At 40.5% G+C, this 18,091-nt stretch overlaps 1 protein-coding gene across 2 annotated transcripts; it reads left to right on the forward strand.

The window, feature by feature from the left end:
• Positions 1 to 2,334: 2,334 nt before the first annotated feature.
• Positions 2,335 to 17,854, forward strand: LOC149833434 (protein NUCLEAR FUSION DEFECTIVE 4-like). 2 transcript variants are annotated; one of them, XM_090015123.1, is made up of 3 exons: positions 2,335 to 6,079; positions 6,867 to 7,804; positions 17,079 to 17,854. In XM_090015123.1, the coding sequence occupies exons 1-3, from the start codon at positions 5,759 to 5,761 to the stop codon at positions 17,590 to 17,592; spliced, it is 1,773 nt and encodes a 590-aa protein (XP_089871249.1). In that variant the 5' UTR covers positions 2,335 to 5,758; the 3' UTR covers positions 17,593 to 17,854. The 2 variants fall into 2 exon arrangements, with proteins under 2 accessions (XP_089871249.1, XP_089871250.1); XM_090015124.1 differs by having other exon boundaries at positions 2,335 to 2,602.
• Positions 17,855 to 18,091: the final 237 nt, after the last annotated feature.

Consider the following 18,091-nt stretch of genomic DNA (forward strand, 5'->3'; position numbering starts at 1 on the left):
TCTGTCTTCTTCTGTCCTTCTCATTACCATACCCCAATCCTTTCAACCCTCTATCGGCTGCCCCTATATCTCCACCTTCCCCTTCTACTTCTTTCTCACAACCTTCCCTTCCTCTCCCGGTTCCCGTGGACCCACCTTCACCTTTATCCTCCTCTCCTTCTACCAATCTCGTCCTATCCGTTGTTCCTACTGAACCAGTATCTTCTCCTTCTCCAGAACCGGTCCGCACCCATCACATGATAACTCGGACCATGGATAACACTCGCAAACCCAAACTTTACCTCTCCATTAAACATTCTCTTCATGTCGCCCTTCTCTCTGAACTAACCCAAGATATGGAACCTACCTCCTTCACCATAGCCAATTGAGATCTCCAGTATCGTCAAGCTATGTACTCAAAGTTTAATGCACTAATAAAAAATGACACTTGGGTTCTTAATCTTCGTGCCCACCATCATGTTATTGGATGCAAATGGATTTATAAGGTTAAAAGACGGTCGGACGGTTGCCTCGAATGCTTTAAAGCTTGTCTCATTACCAAGGGTTTCAGTCAATAAGAAGGTATGGATTATTTTAAAACTTTCAGTCTGATGGTTAAACTCACATAATTGGCCGATTCGACAACTAGATGGTCAAAATGCCTTTCTCCATGGTATTCTCAACAAAGAAGTCTATATGGCGCAACCTCTTGGCTTTCAAGATCCTCGGTTTTCTTATTGTGTACAAGTTGCAACGTGCTCTATATGGCTTTAAAGAAGCTCCTCACATATGGTTTCACCGGCTTAGCGCTTTTCTCTTGGGTATGGGTTTCATTAGTTCCCAGATAGACACTTCACTCTTTATTTTTCAGAGCTCTTCTGTTCTTATTTTTGTATTAATTTATGTGGATGATAGCATTGTGACTCGAAACTCTCCTCCTAAAATTTGTTTTCTTATATCTGATATGGGGTGTGAATTTACCCTTAAGGATTTGGGACCACTTCATTCTTCCTAGGAGTCGAAGTTATTTCTCTTTCCATTAGGTTACTTCTCTGCCAGCGCAAGTATATTTTGGCCCTTTTCACTCGGACTAACATGCTTGGCACCAAACCCGGCACTTCTCCTATGGCCACTAATCTTTCATTGTTTGTTTTCAGTGGTACTGCTTTTGAGAACCCCACATTATATCGTAGCATTGTGGGTGCCTTGCAATATATTACTTTGACTAGGCCCGATGTTTCCTTTCTAGTGAATAAAGTGTGTCAGTTCATGCAATGACCCACTATTGATCATTGGCAAGTAAAGCATATTTTACGCTATCTAAAGTTCACGATTTTCTATGGGTTGAATATGACTCGTTCCACTAATTCTGATCTCTCAGTATTCACTGATGCAGACTGATCCAGCTACCTAGATGATCGAAAATCTACAAGTGGTTATAGAGTGTTCTTTAGTCCTAACTTGATATTATAGAGCTCCAAGAAGCAAACTATTGCCTCTCGCTCAAGCACCGAAGTTGAATATCGCGCTCTCTCCAACTCTGTTGCCGAAGTTACTTGGGTTAGATATCTCAAGCATGATCTGGGCCTTTTTGGTCCGCCTCTAATTATTTGGTGTGACAACATTGGTGACACGTACCTTGCCTCTCACCCAGTTTTTCACTCACGCTCCAAATATATTGAAATCAATGTTCATTTTGTCCGTCACAAAGTCATCAAGGAGTTACAAGTCCGATATTTGCATATGGATGATCAAATTGCTGACCTGTTCACCAAACCCTTATCGGCTCAGCATTTTTCCTTGTTGCGGTTCAAACTCGATGTGTGCGCGAGCCCATTGTGTTTGCAAGGGGCTGTTAGAGAAAGTGTTCTGAATGGATCGGTCACCCCAATAGCTTCTCCATTGGACTCTCATGTTAAAGTCCAGCTGAAGAGAAATACATCTAATGCCACAAATGAAGATCATGATAAGTCGGTTTTGATAAGAGTCCATAAACCATCTTCTACTAATGTCCAGCTGAACTTACCTAATTCTAAAAATTGTGATAGAGAGGAAAGGTCTCTAGCCAAGATTAGTGTTCCTAATCCTAAGGCTAATCTAGATTTATTGGACTCGAGCTTCTATTCAACGTTTTTTAATATAGTGGTTATCATGGATGTAGGTGATTACTGAACCACATAAAATCAACTTTGTGTTTGTGTGAGTTTATTTTGGCGTGTTGTGAGTTTGGTTCATATTATCATGTGAGTGTGGTTCTTATTAATCACAAAGTCATTTTCATCTTATTCACGATGAGAGGCTACTAGTAGTAGTGTTGTGTAGCCTAAGTGAGGTCTTCTGCAGCCTCTGGTTTAATGTAAAGGCAAAGCATCAAGTTCTGTTGGTTCTGTTATATTATTCATGTTATCTTCGATCATTAGGTTGTCATCTTTGTCATGTTTTGTCCAGGTGAAGAACCTACTAGCAAACATCATGATTACAGCGAGTAGCGATGGATCGTTCATGTAAAAAAACTAAGGAAAAAATCGAATAATAGAAGAGAGATGTATCAGAAAAAAAATTACCTCAGCAGGAGAAAACAAATAAGAGGAGGAAACGACAACAATGGGGCTTCGATGCCACGGTAAGACGCTCACGTTTTCCCTCTTTCTTATCTCTGCATCTTCACGTCAATGAGAGAGAGAGAGAGACGTCCATGGTTCCTCTCCTAATTAGTTAGGAAGGGATTTAGTTTTAGGTTAAATCAGGCATGGGTTAGAGGAAGACTAAATTTGTGCTTCCCTACACATATTTGTAATATGAATCTTTCTTGGTTGTTTCTACCATTGATGATGATTTGGACTTTGATGGTAGCTATAATGGTTTTGAATATGTTTGATTTATCAAATTGATTCTGCATATTTTTATTGGTATTATAATTAATTAAAACTATATATTCTTGTTGTTGATGCACAAACTTTTTTTAATTCATGGTCATTGCTAATTTGTGCATCAGTTTTCCAGATTTGGGTTTTTGAGATATTCAAACTTAGGGATTGACTCTATTTTGTTTAGAATATTTTTTTTTTGGGTTGCATATATCTTGATCTGCTTCTCCCAAGAATCTGGCTCACGTTGGGTTTAAAAAAATCTGAAATCATTGTTGATTAGGTCAAGATATATATTCATTTTAATCCACGATTATCTTTTTTTTACCAGGGTTCACACAGAAATTGTTATTCGACCTATGGATCAATGCTTGTGTGCATAAATTTGGGTATGCGTGTTTCTTGGATTGATTTCACGCGGGGCATTAAAGAAAAAAATAGTTTGTATTTGGGTTTTTGAACCAATTAAAAAAAATCGGGCTTCTAAAATCTACAACTGTTTTGGGATGTGATGAGTGATTTGAAATGGGTTAGGGTAGGATTATTGTTGGGTCATGTATCTCTGCACAAGTTTTCTTGTGTTGTCATGTTTTTTTTTACCAGCTTATGTAAGCATGGTGACAGTCTTTATAACATGTTTATTTCTTGGTTAAGTTAACCTTGTCGTTGTGAGAGAGGGTTAGTAGACCAACGGGGGGCTCCGCTTGTTTGGTAGGAGCAGCTAGTGCAAGTCACCTTGAGCTGGGACGTTGCAGGTTCAAAATCCAATAGTACAGTTTTATTATAACTGGTAAGGGGTCCCTCTGTCACATGTGGTGTCTGTTGTTCTGGTAGGGGGTCCACCGAACTCCAGCTTGCCTTTCAAAAGAAAAAAATTTATTATAAAGCGTTATAACTTATTAAATAATAAAAAATGGATATCCATGTGCCCTATCTCTCAAAAAGTTTATAAATTCATGGCTCGTACCAAAGAATGTTAATGAAACATATTGGAGTTGAATTACAGAACATATGTTATGTTGTTTCATCCAATCTTAAACCCGCTCGTAAGGCTTGGGTGTCACTGATCCCACCTGAAGCTTACCGGGTCTACTGGTAGAATTTGTGAAAAACAAAATTGCAGTGAGCTTTCCCCAAGTGGAGCACACCAGTTAAAGGCCCGATTGAGCCAAAGATGTAGGGGTTGTCTCTTTTGGTCATTAAACCAATAATGTCTTCACTAGATCCAAGAATGTATATAATGCATATATGACAAAGACTGCCCACAAATATATACGTTGAATTGGATAAAATCCAACTCACGGATCGTTGCGTCTATCCTCGTTACAAAGTCATCGAATCCCTCTGTCACATGTGGTGGCAGTTGTTATGGTAGGGATCCACCTAACTCCAGCTTGCCTTTCAAATTATTATTATTATTATTATTATTATAAAGCATTATAACTTATTAAATAATAAAAAATGGATATCCATGTGCCCTATCTCAAAAAGTATACGAATCCATGGCTCATACTAAGGGATGTTAATGAAACATATTAGAGTTGAATTACAGAACATATGTTATGTTGTTTCATCCAATCTTGAACCCGCAACACACCCGTAAGGCTTGGGTGTGAGTCCTGATCCCAACTGAAGATTACCTGCTCTACTGGTAGAATTTGTGAAAAACAAATTTGCAGTGAGCTTTCCCCCAAGTGGAGCACACCAGTTAAAGGCACTTGGCAACCGATTGAGCCAAAGATGTGGGGGTTGTCCTTTTGGTCATTAAACCAATAATGTCATCATTAGATCCGAGAACATATTCCGTGCATATATTGACAAAACCCCCCAAACAATTGGATAAAGTCCAACTCACGCATCGTTGCGTCTATCCTCATTACAAAGTCACAATACTCTCTCTCTCTCTCTCTCTCTATATATATATATATATATATATATGTGGTAGTTGCCTATCGTTTTTCTAGCTTATCATCAGAGTTTTGGAAGGTTTTTTTCTGTTTTTTCTAAAATTTGGTCATACAAATGTGATCTACATGTTGATTTTACAATAATCAACTCTTGAATCGTCTGATTCTGATAATCACACAGGTTTTTATAAGATTTAAAAATTAACTGTTTATAATTAAAAAAAATATTTAATGCTTAAAATCATGTTTTCTATAAAAAACATGTTTCAGTGTATTCTTTTTTAGCAAATTTATCATGGCAACCCCATCTAGAGGATCAGATTTGCTCAAAACAACCCGAAAACTCTTATTCTGGTGGTAGGGTGACAGTATGCTCAAAACATTATAGGCAGCTATCACTTTTCTTATATAATTAAAGAAATGTAAGGATGCTCGGTGAGGTGATTTTTTTATGCAGCATGATAGGTATAAAGCTTCACTACTGTTGCCCGTCCATCTTAATATTTTTCAAAATTGTTGACCATCTATCTTAACATTTTACGAGATGAAAATCACACCTATATTTAGAAATGCCAAGATGAACGGCTGTCAGAGAGGTTGCGGTATGCTCACCGAGCAGCGCCGCTGCATAAAATGTAAAACACATGGGACAACGTCTCGTACATCACATGCATGCCGCCAAGTGGGCACGAGGTGGCGATTGTGTATGAAACAAAGAAACATCGATTGAAGGCCAAAGACTTGGGTTTCTGTGATACCCAAGAAGACGTCTCAGGTAATCTTGAACAAGCACGGAAAATCGACACCATCATCAAATGAAAGCAAAAGGATTAGTTTTCTGAGATACCCAAAAAGCGATCTCTTTCGGGTTGTACTGAAGAAGCGCGGGCAATCAACACCATCATCAAATGAAAGCAAAAGAAGTGGTTTTTTGAGATATCCACAAAGAAATCTCAGTTGGGTAGTGTTGAACCTGTGGTTATTTTCACTCCAGAAAGTGAAGGCATGGACAGGGTGAGTTTCTTCAATAGTAGATGGCTTGTTTTTGTAGCATCAATGTGGCTGCAGTCTTGTGCAGGAATTGGGTACCTCTTTGGGAGCCTGTCTCCTGCCATAAAGAGTTCTATGGGTTACAACCAGAGGCAGATTGCTAGTTTGGGGGTTGCAAAGGATTTGGGTGACTCTGTTGGGTTTCTTGCAGGGAGCCTCTGTGAGGTATTGCCCACTTGGGGTGTCATCTCCATTGGTGCCATTCAGAATTTCATTGGGTATGGATGGGTTTGGCTGATTGTTGCGCACAGGGTTCCCACCATGCCGCTATGGGTTGTGAGTATTTTTCTTTCCTTCATTTGTTAATTGATTTAACATCCATTTTGGTGATTTACACGCATCTATGAATATACGCCATGTTTGAAATAGACCAATTTCTGTTGATGGTTTGCATGCATCTAGTGAATGGATATCGACTTTTTGATCGGTTTGTTAGGTAGTTGGTGTTTTTTAATGAACCTCTTTTGGATCCTCCATGTAGAATTTGTTTCTTTTGTTGCAATGGTTCAGTAGATATTTATGAAACGTGACTTGTTGTTTTGAAGATTAGGAGTTTCTTTAGAATTTGATTGCATGTCTTGGAATCGCTGCATCTGACTGTTGGAAATCTTTATGTGATTTCTTCCTCATATGGTCGTTTTTGTTGCATCATGGATTTTGGCAGGTCGAAAACTGAGTGTATTTGGTTTTCTATGGTGGCATTTGATTGAATTTATTGGGTGTTTTTGAGTTTAGAATCAATAGAGATGATGGGATTGCAGTTGTTTTAGTATGCATGCGTTCTCTCATTGGCGGAATGATGATATTCTTGTAGGAGTTCAATGTGCATATTCTACTTCTATTACAACATTGAGATGTTCTGCTGCCTTTACGATCCGCTGATTCACATCTATTGCACTTTTATTTAGTGACTGACGGCTACACTCAAGAATCTTTTTGCTTGTGAAATCACTATTATATATTTCAACCTTTCATGGTGTTCTGATTCGGTATGACTTAACATGGCCTAGCTAAAAGAGTTGATTAGTCATGTTTGGGCATTAATATCTCCTAATTGGTGCAGATGTGCGTTCTTATATTCATTGGAACAAATGGAGAGACATACTTGAATACAGCTGCCTTGGTTTCATGTGTACAAAACTTCCCGAAGAACAGAGGTCCGGTAGTTGGGATTTTGAAAGGATTTGCAGGCCTCGGTGGAGCTATTTTATCCCAGATATATGCATTGATAAATGCTCCTGATAAAGCTGCAATGATATTTATGGTTGCTGTTGGACCTACCATGGTGGGCATCGGTCTGATGTTCATTGTCCGGCCTGTTGGAGGTCACCGTCAGGCTTGTGCTTCCGACAGTTCTAGTTTCACATTCGTGTACAGTCTATGTTTGCTTTTAGCGGCATATTTGATGGGTGTCATGCTTGTGGAAGATTTAGTTGATTTGGGTCGATTGGTAGTGACAGTATTCACTATTCTGTTGTTCCTACTTCTGTTGACTCCTATTGTCATACCACTATCATTGAGCTGTTACTCACATCTAGGGTCAGATGTTGAAGAAAGTCTGCAGCCACAGCCTCAGAAAGAAGACTCTGGCAAAGCAGGGCAATCGACCAACGTCAATGAAGTAATATTCAGTGAGGTTGAGGATGAAAAACCTAGTGAGGTGGATTTGCTTCCTGCACTGGAGAGACAAAAAAGAATTGCACAGTTGCAGGCACGTCTTTGTCAGGCAGCGGCTGAGGGTGCCGTAAGGGTCAAGAGGAGAAAAGGACCACGTAGAGGAGAAGACTTTACCTTGATGCAGGCACTGATAAAAGCAGATTTCTGGCTGATGTGGTTTTCTCTTCTTTTGGGTTCAGGATCAGGTTTAACCGTCATTGATAATCTGGGTCAAATGAGCCAGTCTCTGGGGTATGATAATACACATATATTTGTGTCAATGATTAGCATCTGGAATTTTCTTGGACGTGTTGGTGGAGGGTACTTCTCTGAAATTGTTGTCAGGTAAGATTGTTGATCCATCATTACATTTTGCCAAAATCTCATTGTTTATCTCTGTTCTATGTCACATGGGTGCGGGTGCAGGTGCGACGGTGCAGCACTTTAAAAAACCTTGGGTGCGGCGGTGCGGCAGGGCAAAAATGTAAAAAATTATATATATATATATATATATATATATATATATATATAATTTTAAAGTTTTAACAATTAACATTGTCATAATATCATTCATCATGCATGCAATATATCAAATTAACAATTCTATAATTGTATTCTACATCACAAAAACTAACACCGCAATTAAATTAACCTAAATATCAATCAAATAAGTAAAGCATAAAAGCGCTAAATTACATAAGTATATCCTACAATGTATATGACGATCAAGTAATGAATCTTAATAATTTTCTTCATCATCATCAAATGCATCATTAGAAGGAAGACTGGGCTCAGATAAATCGATTTTTGTCATGTTGAAATCATGCTCTCCCTCGAAGTAACACTCTTTTGGGTTTACATCTCAAAATTTGGGTGTTCCTTGTCTGCGTTACAAACCCAATTTGAAAATGTTAAATACAATACAAGTATATTTAAATGAAAAACTAAGAAATAATCAAATAACTAAGAGAGCAAATTAGTACATGTATTCATCATTGGTTTGCGAAAGTAGTCGAAGATTTGAATAAACATATATTAAATCCTCTGCACACTTGCTGGTGAGTTTGTTTCTCTTCATGTTGTGGATTTGAGAATATGTGCTCCAATTTCTTTCACAATAAGATGAACTAGCAGGCTGCGATAGCAATCTTAATGCAAGACGTTAGAGAAGAGGTGTTTCTGATTCAAATGTTGACCACCATATGATAGGATTTATATTATCCTCCTCTCTCGCGATTAATGTCGATCCATATAATCTCGAAGATGAAAATTTTTCAAACTCTTGTGTGACTTGATTTAGAAGATATGCTTCTGAAAAAAATCTTATTATACACATATTTCTATGTCTTGATAGCTTTGGGTTTAAATTTGGAGGGACACGACCAATACCATCTGCCTGCCACTTTTTTGCATAATATTTTGGATTAAGAGAATGTGACATGCAATGCAAAAAAGTATTGTTGTTATTCCATCTTCTAATTAAAATTAAATGAATATGGTTAAAAAATTCTGAATCATCCAATGCATGATTTTTTTCTTCATGCTTGAAAACTACAACCTGTATTTTTTCAATCATATTATCCCATGTTTCATAAACTTTGTGAAACATGAGCTCATCATTATCAACTTTTCTCAATATTTTTCAAATAGGTTGCGTAAATTGAAGTAAGTATATCACTTTGTCCCAAAACTTATCATCAACAATGAATTTTTTAATTTCTTGAGCCTGAACATCATCATCATCATCAGGATAGAATGTCCAATTTTCATCAGTCACCATGCTAACCAAAGCATTCTTCATTTTTTTAATCCTCTTCACCATCACAATGATGGACGCAAAACGTGTTTCGGCGACTTTCAACAATTTCAGGTTAGAATGTTTATTAAATATAGCATTAGCACAATGGTGGTTAACAACAAAATTCTTAATATTTTGATATTTCTTTCTAAATCTTCAATCCATGAACATAAAGCATATACATGTAAATTTTCTTTCTTTGGGGTTGCAGATGCTCTTTAGGGTCAGATTTAAGCTGTGTGCTACACAGGGAGTTTAAAAAATAGGAGGGTACTTACTCTTCAAACTCAACGCTACACTTTTACAAACTGGAGCATTGTCTGTAATGATTTGTACTACTTTCTGATCACCCACTTCTTTTATGACTTCCATAAATAACCCCTTCAAATACTCAACATTTTTATATTCTCCAGATGCATCAACTGCTTTTAAGAATACTGAGTCACTAAGCGAACAGACAATGAAATCGATCAGTGGACACTTTTAAATATTTGTCCATCCATCAGAAATAATAGAAACTTCATTTTGCTCCCATGAATATTTTTTAATCTCCAGCAACCTCTCCACATTTGCCCTCTCTTCTGCAAGAATTGTGGTTCATAGTTTTTTTGAGCTTAGAGGCACATAGTCACTCAAATTACAATTTGTCAAAGATGTTACTAAATCCTTCCAATAAGGATTTCTAGCCGCATTAAATGGGAGTAAATTAGAATAAAAATACCTCTCTACTTTTCTATCCATCTCTTTCATATGTATTGAATGTTGCTTGTATCTTTCATCTACCTCCTTCATTGACCTTTTTTTTTCAGCATCTTGGTGGCTTTCAAATGACACACTAATTGCACAAACATTACTCATTGTCTCTCTCTTCTTGTATTTTCTTGTATTGTCTTCGCATTACCTCATCAACTTTCCTGCATCCTGAAATGCCATGTCCTGGTATCTTCATCAAATGAGTCTTAACTCTTGTATAAGACCCAACAAAATCTCTTTCACAGAGCTTGCATCAAAATCTCTTGTTTTCATCACCTCCTTCTCCTGTTTTTGCAAGTTTATCTACATGCACCCATAATGGCCCTATATCATCACTCTCACTGCAACTATTAGCAAAACTAGCAGCAAAACTCACATGGGATGAGGATGGCGCAAGTTCTTTCCCTTTATCCATCATTTTTGTCCTAAAAACACAAAAAAAATTATATTAAAATCAATTATGCACACGATCAAGATTTAAGATTTATAATATTGAGTGCAAAGTCAATAACATATACAATAAGTTTAAAAAATATAGTAATAGTACATATAAATAAATATCGAAAGGTATGTAGTCGAAGCGGACCCAAAGCCAACTAGAACGACAAACAAAAGTCCAAGGGTGGGCTCGGTTGTCAGACTGAGCCCGACTTTGGCTCGCAAAAGAAGGTCGAGGGGTGCGCTCGGTCAGTCAGGCCGAGCCCAGCTCTCGGCTCACAAAGGAGGGTTGAGGGGTAGGCTCGGTCTGTCAGGCCAAGCGTAGCTCGCAGCCCGTCCAGGGAAAATGAGGAGGGGGGGGGGGGGCTCGCCCCACCCCTGACTGTCAGAAAAACAGGGAGGAGCTCACCCCCTCCCTCCCCTGCGAAAACAGGGAAGCAGGGAGGGGCTCGGCCCCTCCCCTGAAATCAGAGGGAGCAGGGAGGGTGGGCTCGATTGTCAGACTAAGCTCGACCCTCGCTCGCAAAAGAAGGCCGAGGGGTGCGCTCAGTCAGGCCGAGCCCAGCTCCCAGCTCACAAAGGAGGGTTGAGGGGTAGGCTCGGTTTGTCAGTCCGAGCCCAGCTCCCAGCCCATTCAGGGAAAACGAGGGGAGGGGGGGGGGGGGAGTGGCTCGCCCCACCCCTGACTGGCGGAAAAACAGGGAGCAGAGAGGAGCTCACCCCCCCTCCCCTGTGAAAACAGGGAAGCAGGGAGGGGCTCGGCCCCTCCCTTAAAATCAGAGGGAGCAGGGAGGGGGGCTCGGCCCCTCCCCTGAAATCAGAGCCCCCCCCCTGCCGAACAACATGAGGGAGGGGCAAAGGCCCCTGCCGATAGGTTGCAGGGAGGCGACAAGGGGGTCTCCCTCGCCGGACTGCCGAAAAATCAAGGGGCAGGGGCAAAGGCCCCTGCCGATAGGTTGCAGGGAGGCGACAAGGGGGTCTCCCTCGCCGGACTGCCGAAAAATCAAGGGGCAGGGGCAAAAAGCCCCTACCGATAGGTCAAATACAGGCGGCAGGGGGCATCGGCCCCCGCTGGCCTGTCGAAAATAGAAGATCAGAAGAAGAAGGGGACGAGGGAGAGGTTACCTGAGAGGAGTGTGACCGTCGTCGGGGTTGCGGATGGGGTTGACGTCGACGATCGTCGAAGGTCTGCGACGAAGAAGAGGATGAGGTGGCGTCGGGCTCCCCTGAGAGACGTCGGGAGGAGAGGAGGGGAGCGAGAGAGCAGAGGAGTGCAAGAGAGGAGAGGAGAGGATTAGGGCAAAAAAAATTGCCCTAATCCTCTCTTCGTAGCCCATTTCATCGGGCATATTTTTTTAAGTCCAAAAAATGGACCAAAATGACTTTGGGTGCGTTGACCGCACCCAGGGTCGGGTTGACCGCACTGGGTGCCGCATGCACACCCACGTCGCGTCGCGTCGACGTGGGTGCGGCACCTGGTTTGCTGAATCCCTGTGACTTAGTTGTAGTTTAATGAATAGATTCACGCCTATGTCACAGGGACTCGGCAAAACAGATGCCGCACCCGCGTCGACGCGACGCGACGCGGGATCGCGTGCGGGTGCGGCACCGAGTGCGGTCAACACGACCCTAGGTGCGGTCAACGCACCCAGGGTCATTTTTGTCCACAATTTTGGGCGAAAAAAAAAATTCCCCCTGATGAAAAGGAGGAGGATTAGGGCAATTTTTTTTTGCCCTAATCTCTCCTCTCTCTCCCCCTGAGTTCGAGCTCTCCCATCGCCGCCCCAGCTCCGCCGCCCCAGCGCCGCCGCCCCCAACTCCGCCTCCCAGGCTTCTCCTCTCGGCTCCTCCTCTCCTTTCGCAGGTATGTCTCTCACTCTCTTCTTGGGTCGGTTGGCGAGGGGACAAGCACCCCCCCCCCTCTCTCGGTCTCTTGTTGGGTCGGCAGGGGAGGGGCTGAGCCTCCCCTGCTCCCTCGTTTTTCGACACAGGAGGGGCCGAGCCCCTCCCCCATCTAGCTCTTTTTTGGGGTCGACAGGGGAGGGGCCGAGCCCCTTCCTTTTATGTTTTTCTTTTTTGGGTCGACAGGGGAGGGGTTGAGCCCCTCCCCTTTATGTTTTTTGTTTTTGGGTCGACAGGGGAGGGGCCGATCCCCTCTCCTTTATGTTTTTCTTTTTTTGGGTCGACAGGGGAGGGGCCGAGCCCCTCCCCTTTATGTTTTTCGTTTTTGGGTCGACAGGGGAGGGGCCGAGCCCCCCTTTATGTTTTTCTTTTTTGGGTCGACAGGGGAGGGGCCGAGCCTCTCCCCTTTATGTTTTTCGTTTTTGGGTCGACAGGGGAGGGGCCGAGCCCCTCCCCCATCTGTTTTTTTTTTTGGGTCGACAGGGGAGGGGCCGAGCCCCTCTCCCATATGTTTTTTTCTTTGGGTCGACAGGGGAGGGGCCGAGCCCCTCCCCCATCTGTTTTTTTCTTTGGGTCGACAGGGGAGGGGCCGAGCCCCTCCCCCATCTGTTTTTTTTTTTGGGTCGACAGGGGAGGGGCCGAGCCCCATCTGTTTTTTTTCTTTGGGTCGAAAGGGGGCCCCTCCCCCATCTGTTTTTTTTTTTGGTCGACAGGGGAGGGGCCGATCCCCCCTCGCTCTCGCTGTCTTGTTGGGTTGGCAGGGGAGGTGCTGAGCCCCCCCTTCTCCCTGTGTTTTCGAATTGATTTGAAAATTGTAATGTATTTTTTTTTGTATTTTCAGGATAAAAATGACGAATAAAGGGAAAGGACTTGCGTCATCCTCATCCCAACATGTGAGTTCTACTGCTAGTTTTGCTGATAGTTGCTGTGGGATTGATGATGTAGGGCCACTATGGATACATGTAGATAAACTTGCAAAAACTGGAGAAGGAGGTGGTGGAAACAAAAGATTTCGATGCAAGCTCTGCGAAAAAGATTTTGTTGGGTCTTACACAAGAGTGAAGGCTCATTTGTTGAAGATACCAGGACATGACATTTCAGCTTGCAGAAAAGTTGATGAGGCAATGTGAAGGCAATACAAGAAAATACAAGAAGAATATGAGAAGAGAAAGGCAATGGCCGATTCTTGTGCAGTTAGTGTGCCATTTACAAGCCACCAAGAAGATGCTGAAAAAAAAGAAAAGTCAATCTAGGAGGTAGATGAACGATACAAGCAACATTCAATACATATGGAAGAGAAGAATTGGATAGAAAAGTTGGGAGGTATTTTTATTCTGGTTCACTCCCATTTAATGCGGCTAGAAATCCTTATTGGAAGGATTTAGTAACATCCTTGGCAAATTGTAATTTGAGTGGTTATGTGCCTCCAAGTTCAAAAAAAATACGAACCACACTTCTTGCAGAAGAGAGGGCAAACGTGGAGAGGTTGCTAGAAATTAAAAAATATTCATGGGAGCAAAATGGAGTTTCCATTGTGTCTGATGGATGGACAGATATTCAAAGGCGTCCATTAATCAATTTCATTGCTTGTTCGCTTAGTGGCCCAATATTCTTGAAAGCAGTTGATGCATCTGGGGAATATAAAAATGCAGAGTATTTGAAAGGATTGTTTATAGAAGTGATAAAAGAAGTGGGTGATCAGAAAGTTGTACAAATCATTACAGACAACGCTCCGGTTTGTAAAAGTGCAGCGTTGAGTTTGGAGAGTGAGTACCCTCATATTTTTTGGACTCCCTGTGTAGCACACAGCTTAAATCTAGCCCTAAAGAGCATATGCAACCCCAAAGAAGAAGAAAATTCACAAGCATTTGCTTTATGTTCATGGATTAAAGATTTAGAAAGAAATGTCAAAAGCATTAGGAATTTTGTTGTTAACCACCATCGTGCTAATGCTATATTTAATAGGCATTCTGATTTAAAATTGTTGAAGGTCGCTGAAACACGTTTTGCGTCCATCATTGTGATAATGAAGATGATTAAAAGAGTGAAGAATGCTTTGATTAACATGGTGACTGATGAAAATTGGACATTCTATCGTGTTGATGATGATATGAAGGCTCAAGAAATTAAGAAGTTCATTCTTGATGATGAGTTTTGGAACAGAGTGGTATACTTCCTTCAATTTACGCAACCTATTTGGGAAATGTTAAGAGAAGTTGATAAGGATGAGCCCATGCTTCACAGAGTTTATGAAATGTGGGATAATATGATTGAAAAAATAAAAGCTATAGTTTTGATGCATGAAGAAAAAAATCCTGCATTGGATGATTCAGATTTTTTTAATCATATTCATTCAATTTTAGTCAGAAGATGGGATAAGAGCAACACTCCTTTGCATTGCATGACACATTCTCTTAATCCAAAATATTATGCAAATAAGTGGCGGGCTGGTGGTATTGGTCGTGTCCCTCCAAATTTAGACCCAAAGCTATCAAGACATAGAAATATGTGTATGACAAGACTTTTTCCAGAAGCATATCTTCTACATCAAGTCACACAAGAGTTTGAAAATTTTCATCTTCGAGATTATATGCACCGGCATTATTCGCGAGAGAAGAAGATAATATAGATCCTATCACATGGTGGTCAACATTTGGATCAGAAACACCTCTTCTGCAACGTCTTGCATTAAGATTGCTATCGCAGCCTGCTAGTTCATCTTGTTGTGAAAGAAATTGGAGCACATATTCTCAAATCCACAACATGAAGAGAAATAAACTCACCAGCAAGCGTGCAAAGGATTTAGTATATGTTCATTCAAATCTTCGATTACTTTCGCGAAGCAATGATGAATACAGGTACTAATTTGCTCTCTTAGTTATTTGATTCTTTCTTAGTTTTCATTTAAATATACTTGTATTGTATTTATCATTTTCAAATTGGGTTTATAATGCAGACAAGGAATATCCAAATTTTGGGATGTAAACCCAGAAGAGTGTGACTTCGAGGGAGAACATGAATTCAACGTAACAAACATGGATTTAGCTGAGCCCAGTATTCCTTCTAATGATGCATTTGATGATGAAGAAGAAAATTATTAGCATCCATTACTTCATCAGGATATACTTTGGTATGTAATTTAGTTCTTTTATGCAATACTTATTTGATTGATATTTAGGTCGATTTATGTAATTGCTTTACTTATTTGATTGATAATTTGATATTTAGGTTGATATACTGCATGCATGATGAATTATATTATGAGTTTATGACAATGTTTACTGTTAAATGTTAAACTGTTAAAACTTCAAAATTATATATATATATATATATATATATATATATATATATAATTTTTTTTTTACATTTTTGCCCCCTGCCGCACCCCCGCACCCGGGTTTTTTGGAATTGTCGAATCCCCGCACCCGCACCCGCACCCATGTGACATAGATTCACGCGGACCACTCCAATACTAGCATAGACATTGCTGCAATCACTATATGGTCGAGGGCGGATCCCGGGGGGGGGGGTGAGGAGGGGCTGGAGCCCCTCCTAAAGTTGCAAACAATCTCAAAAACCATGCAGCTGCAAGTCACAAGTCACAAATCTAGAATAAACTAGCAGCACAATCACTAATACTTGGGGAGTTTACCAGCCCATAGTTCACCACCAAAAATTGTCGTAACTCCTAAAATATTCTACAAAAGGCCCCAAATAAATTCCACTATCTTCCAAAATAAAAAGAGACCTAGACAGGTTTAATTTATGGGCATAAAACAAGAAAATATGACCAGAAAATCAAGATTTCTCAATCTTGGACAGACTCACTCTCAAACCAGAAAAATTGGAAAATCTGTAGAATTCCAATATTTAACAAAATAGAATGAGGTTTCATTTGTGAATCCTCTAAAATCAACCTCTATCCGATCCAAAAATCAACCAAACCAAAATCCAAAGTACCCAATTGGGCGTGACTCCCAAGGTTGATGTGTTATCCCATGCTGGTACATTGACATTCAATAATAGCTTGCAATTAATCTTCTCGGCCCTCTGGAACAGATTTTAAGCCCTCTCAATGCTGCAAATATGATCTATATGTGTCAATGCATTTTAGGAAGAAACGCGTATATATATATATATATATATATATATATATATAGAGAGAGAGAGAGAGAGAGAGAGAGAGAGAGAACCCCACACCCGTGTTTTCTGAAATTCCCATGCCTGCACCTGCACCTATGTGACATATCAGTCACATGTTAACAACCGAATTCTCAAATTCCTCATTCTTGATTATCATTAACTATATGTAATAGACTAAATATGTCTACGTATATTTTGCAAGGTTGTTTTTATACTCTTATTGTATAAGGTTAAGGTGTCATTGGTTAGTTTTTTAGCAGCTTATCCATGCAAACAATCACTAATACTTGGGGAGTCACATAAATAACCTCATTTTGGACTATTTTATTTTATTATAAAAAAAATTTGCCCCCCTTTTAGCAAAATCCTGGATTCGCCACTGTATATGGTTGATGGTTGTTACCTGCTCTTAATTATGTATTTTTTCTGTATTCCACATTCATGCAGGTAACAAATTTTAGAACCATATATTAAAAGGGATGTAGATTTGATTGCTGTTGAAGATCATGACTGGTTTGAGTCTGTGATGCCATGCATGTGTACCATTAGTATTTTCCTTTTCTAAGCTCATGTTATGATTTGCAGGGACTATGCATATCCGAGGCCGGTGGCATTGTCCGTGTCACAGGTTATCATGGCGATCGGACACTTATTTGTCGCGATGGCATGGCCTGGGGCCATGTATGTGGGAACCTTATTAATTGGTCTTGGATATGGGGCTCATTGGGCAATCGTGCCTGCTGCTGCTTCTGAATTGTTTGGATTGAAAAATTTTGGTGCCTTGTACAATTTCCTCACCTTGGCGAATCCAGCAGGGTCATTAGTTTTTTCTGGGTTGATTGCAAGCACAATTTATGATCGTGAGGCTGAGAAGCAGGCTCACATGCCTCACCACCTGTGGGGTTCATCAGGCAACCTAGGGAGGAGGTTGCTTGGTGCTTTAAATGTAGAGGATGCACTAAAGTGTGATGGTTCTGTTTGTTTCTTCCTTACCTTGATAATCATGTGCGGGCTATGCACTGTTGCTGTTATCTTGAACCTGATTCTTGTGTATAGGACAAAGAGTGTGTATTATAGTCTCTATGGGAAAGCACGTTAACGAAGTACGTAGTGGAGGAAGAACCAACACAGTATAATCATTACAGTAAGTTACTCGGAAGTTAAGTTCATTTGGACCAATCACTGTCATTTTTTGACATTTCCTCTTAATAAAGTATCAACTTTCGGCCCTTGCACCTCTGAAGATAAATTTGTTTAGGCATTCCTCGTATATTTCTTCTTTTTGAGCTGTCCAACAAAATATCAATGTATTATTTGAGAATGGGAACAGAGTGTACATTTCATCAAGATAAATGCATCAACCACAGACTCCATGAATATTGCGTAACCCCCGTGTACCTCATTTTCAGCTATTATTTCAGTATATTGTTGTTATCCTGATGATTGTACTGAATGAATTGTTATGCCTTTGACAAATTTTCCTTCTTTTCTGCATGTTTTCCTCGTCTTTCTGTTTCTTTATAACCTGTAGCATGTCCATAAGAGTGAAATCTCGAAGATAATTTGATATGATTTTAGTGTCTGCTGGCTCAAAAAAA

This window comes from Nuphar pumila, chromosome 7, assembly GCF_984573655.1.
Source record: "Nuphar pumila chromosome 7, dmNupPumi1.hap1.1, whole genome shotgun sequence".
Lineage (NCBI taxonomy): Eukaryota > Viridiplantae > Streptophyta > Magnoliopsida > Nymphaeales > Nymphaeaceae > Nuphar > Nuphar pumila.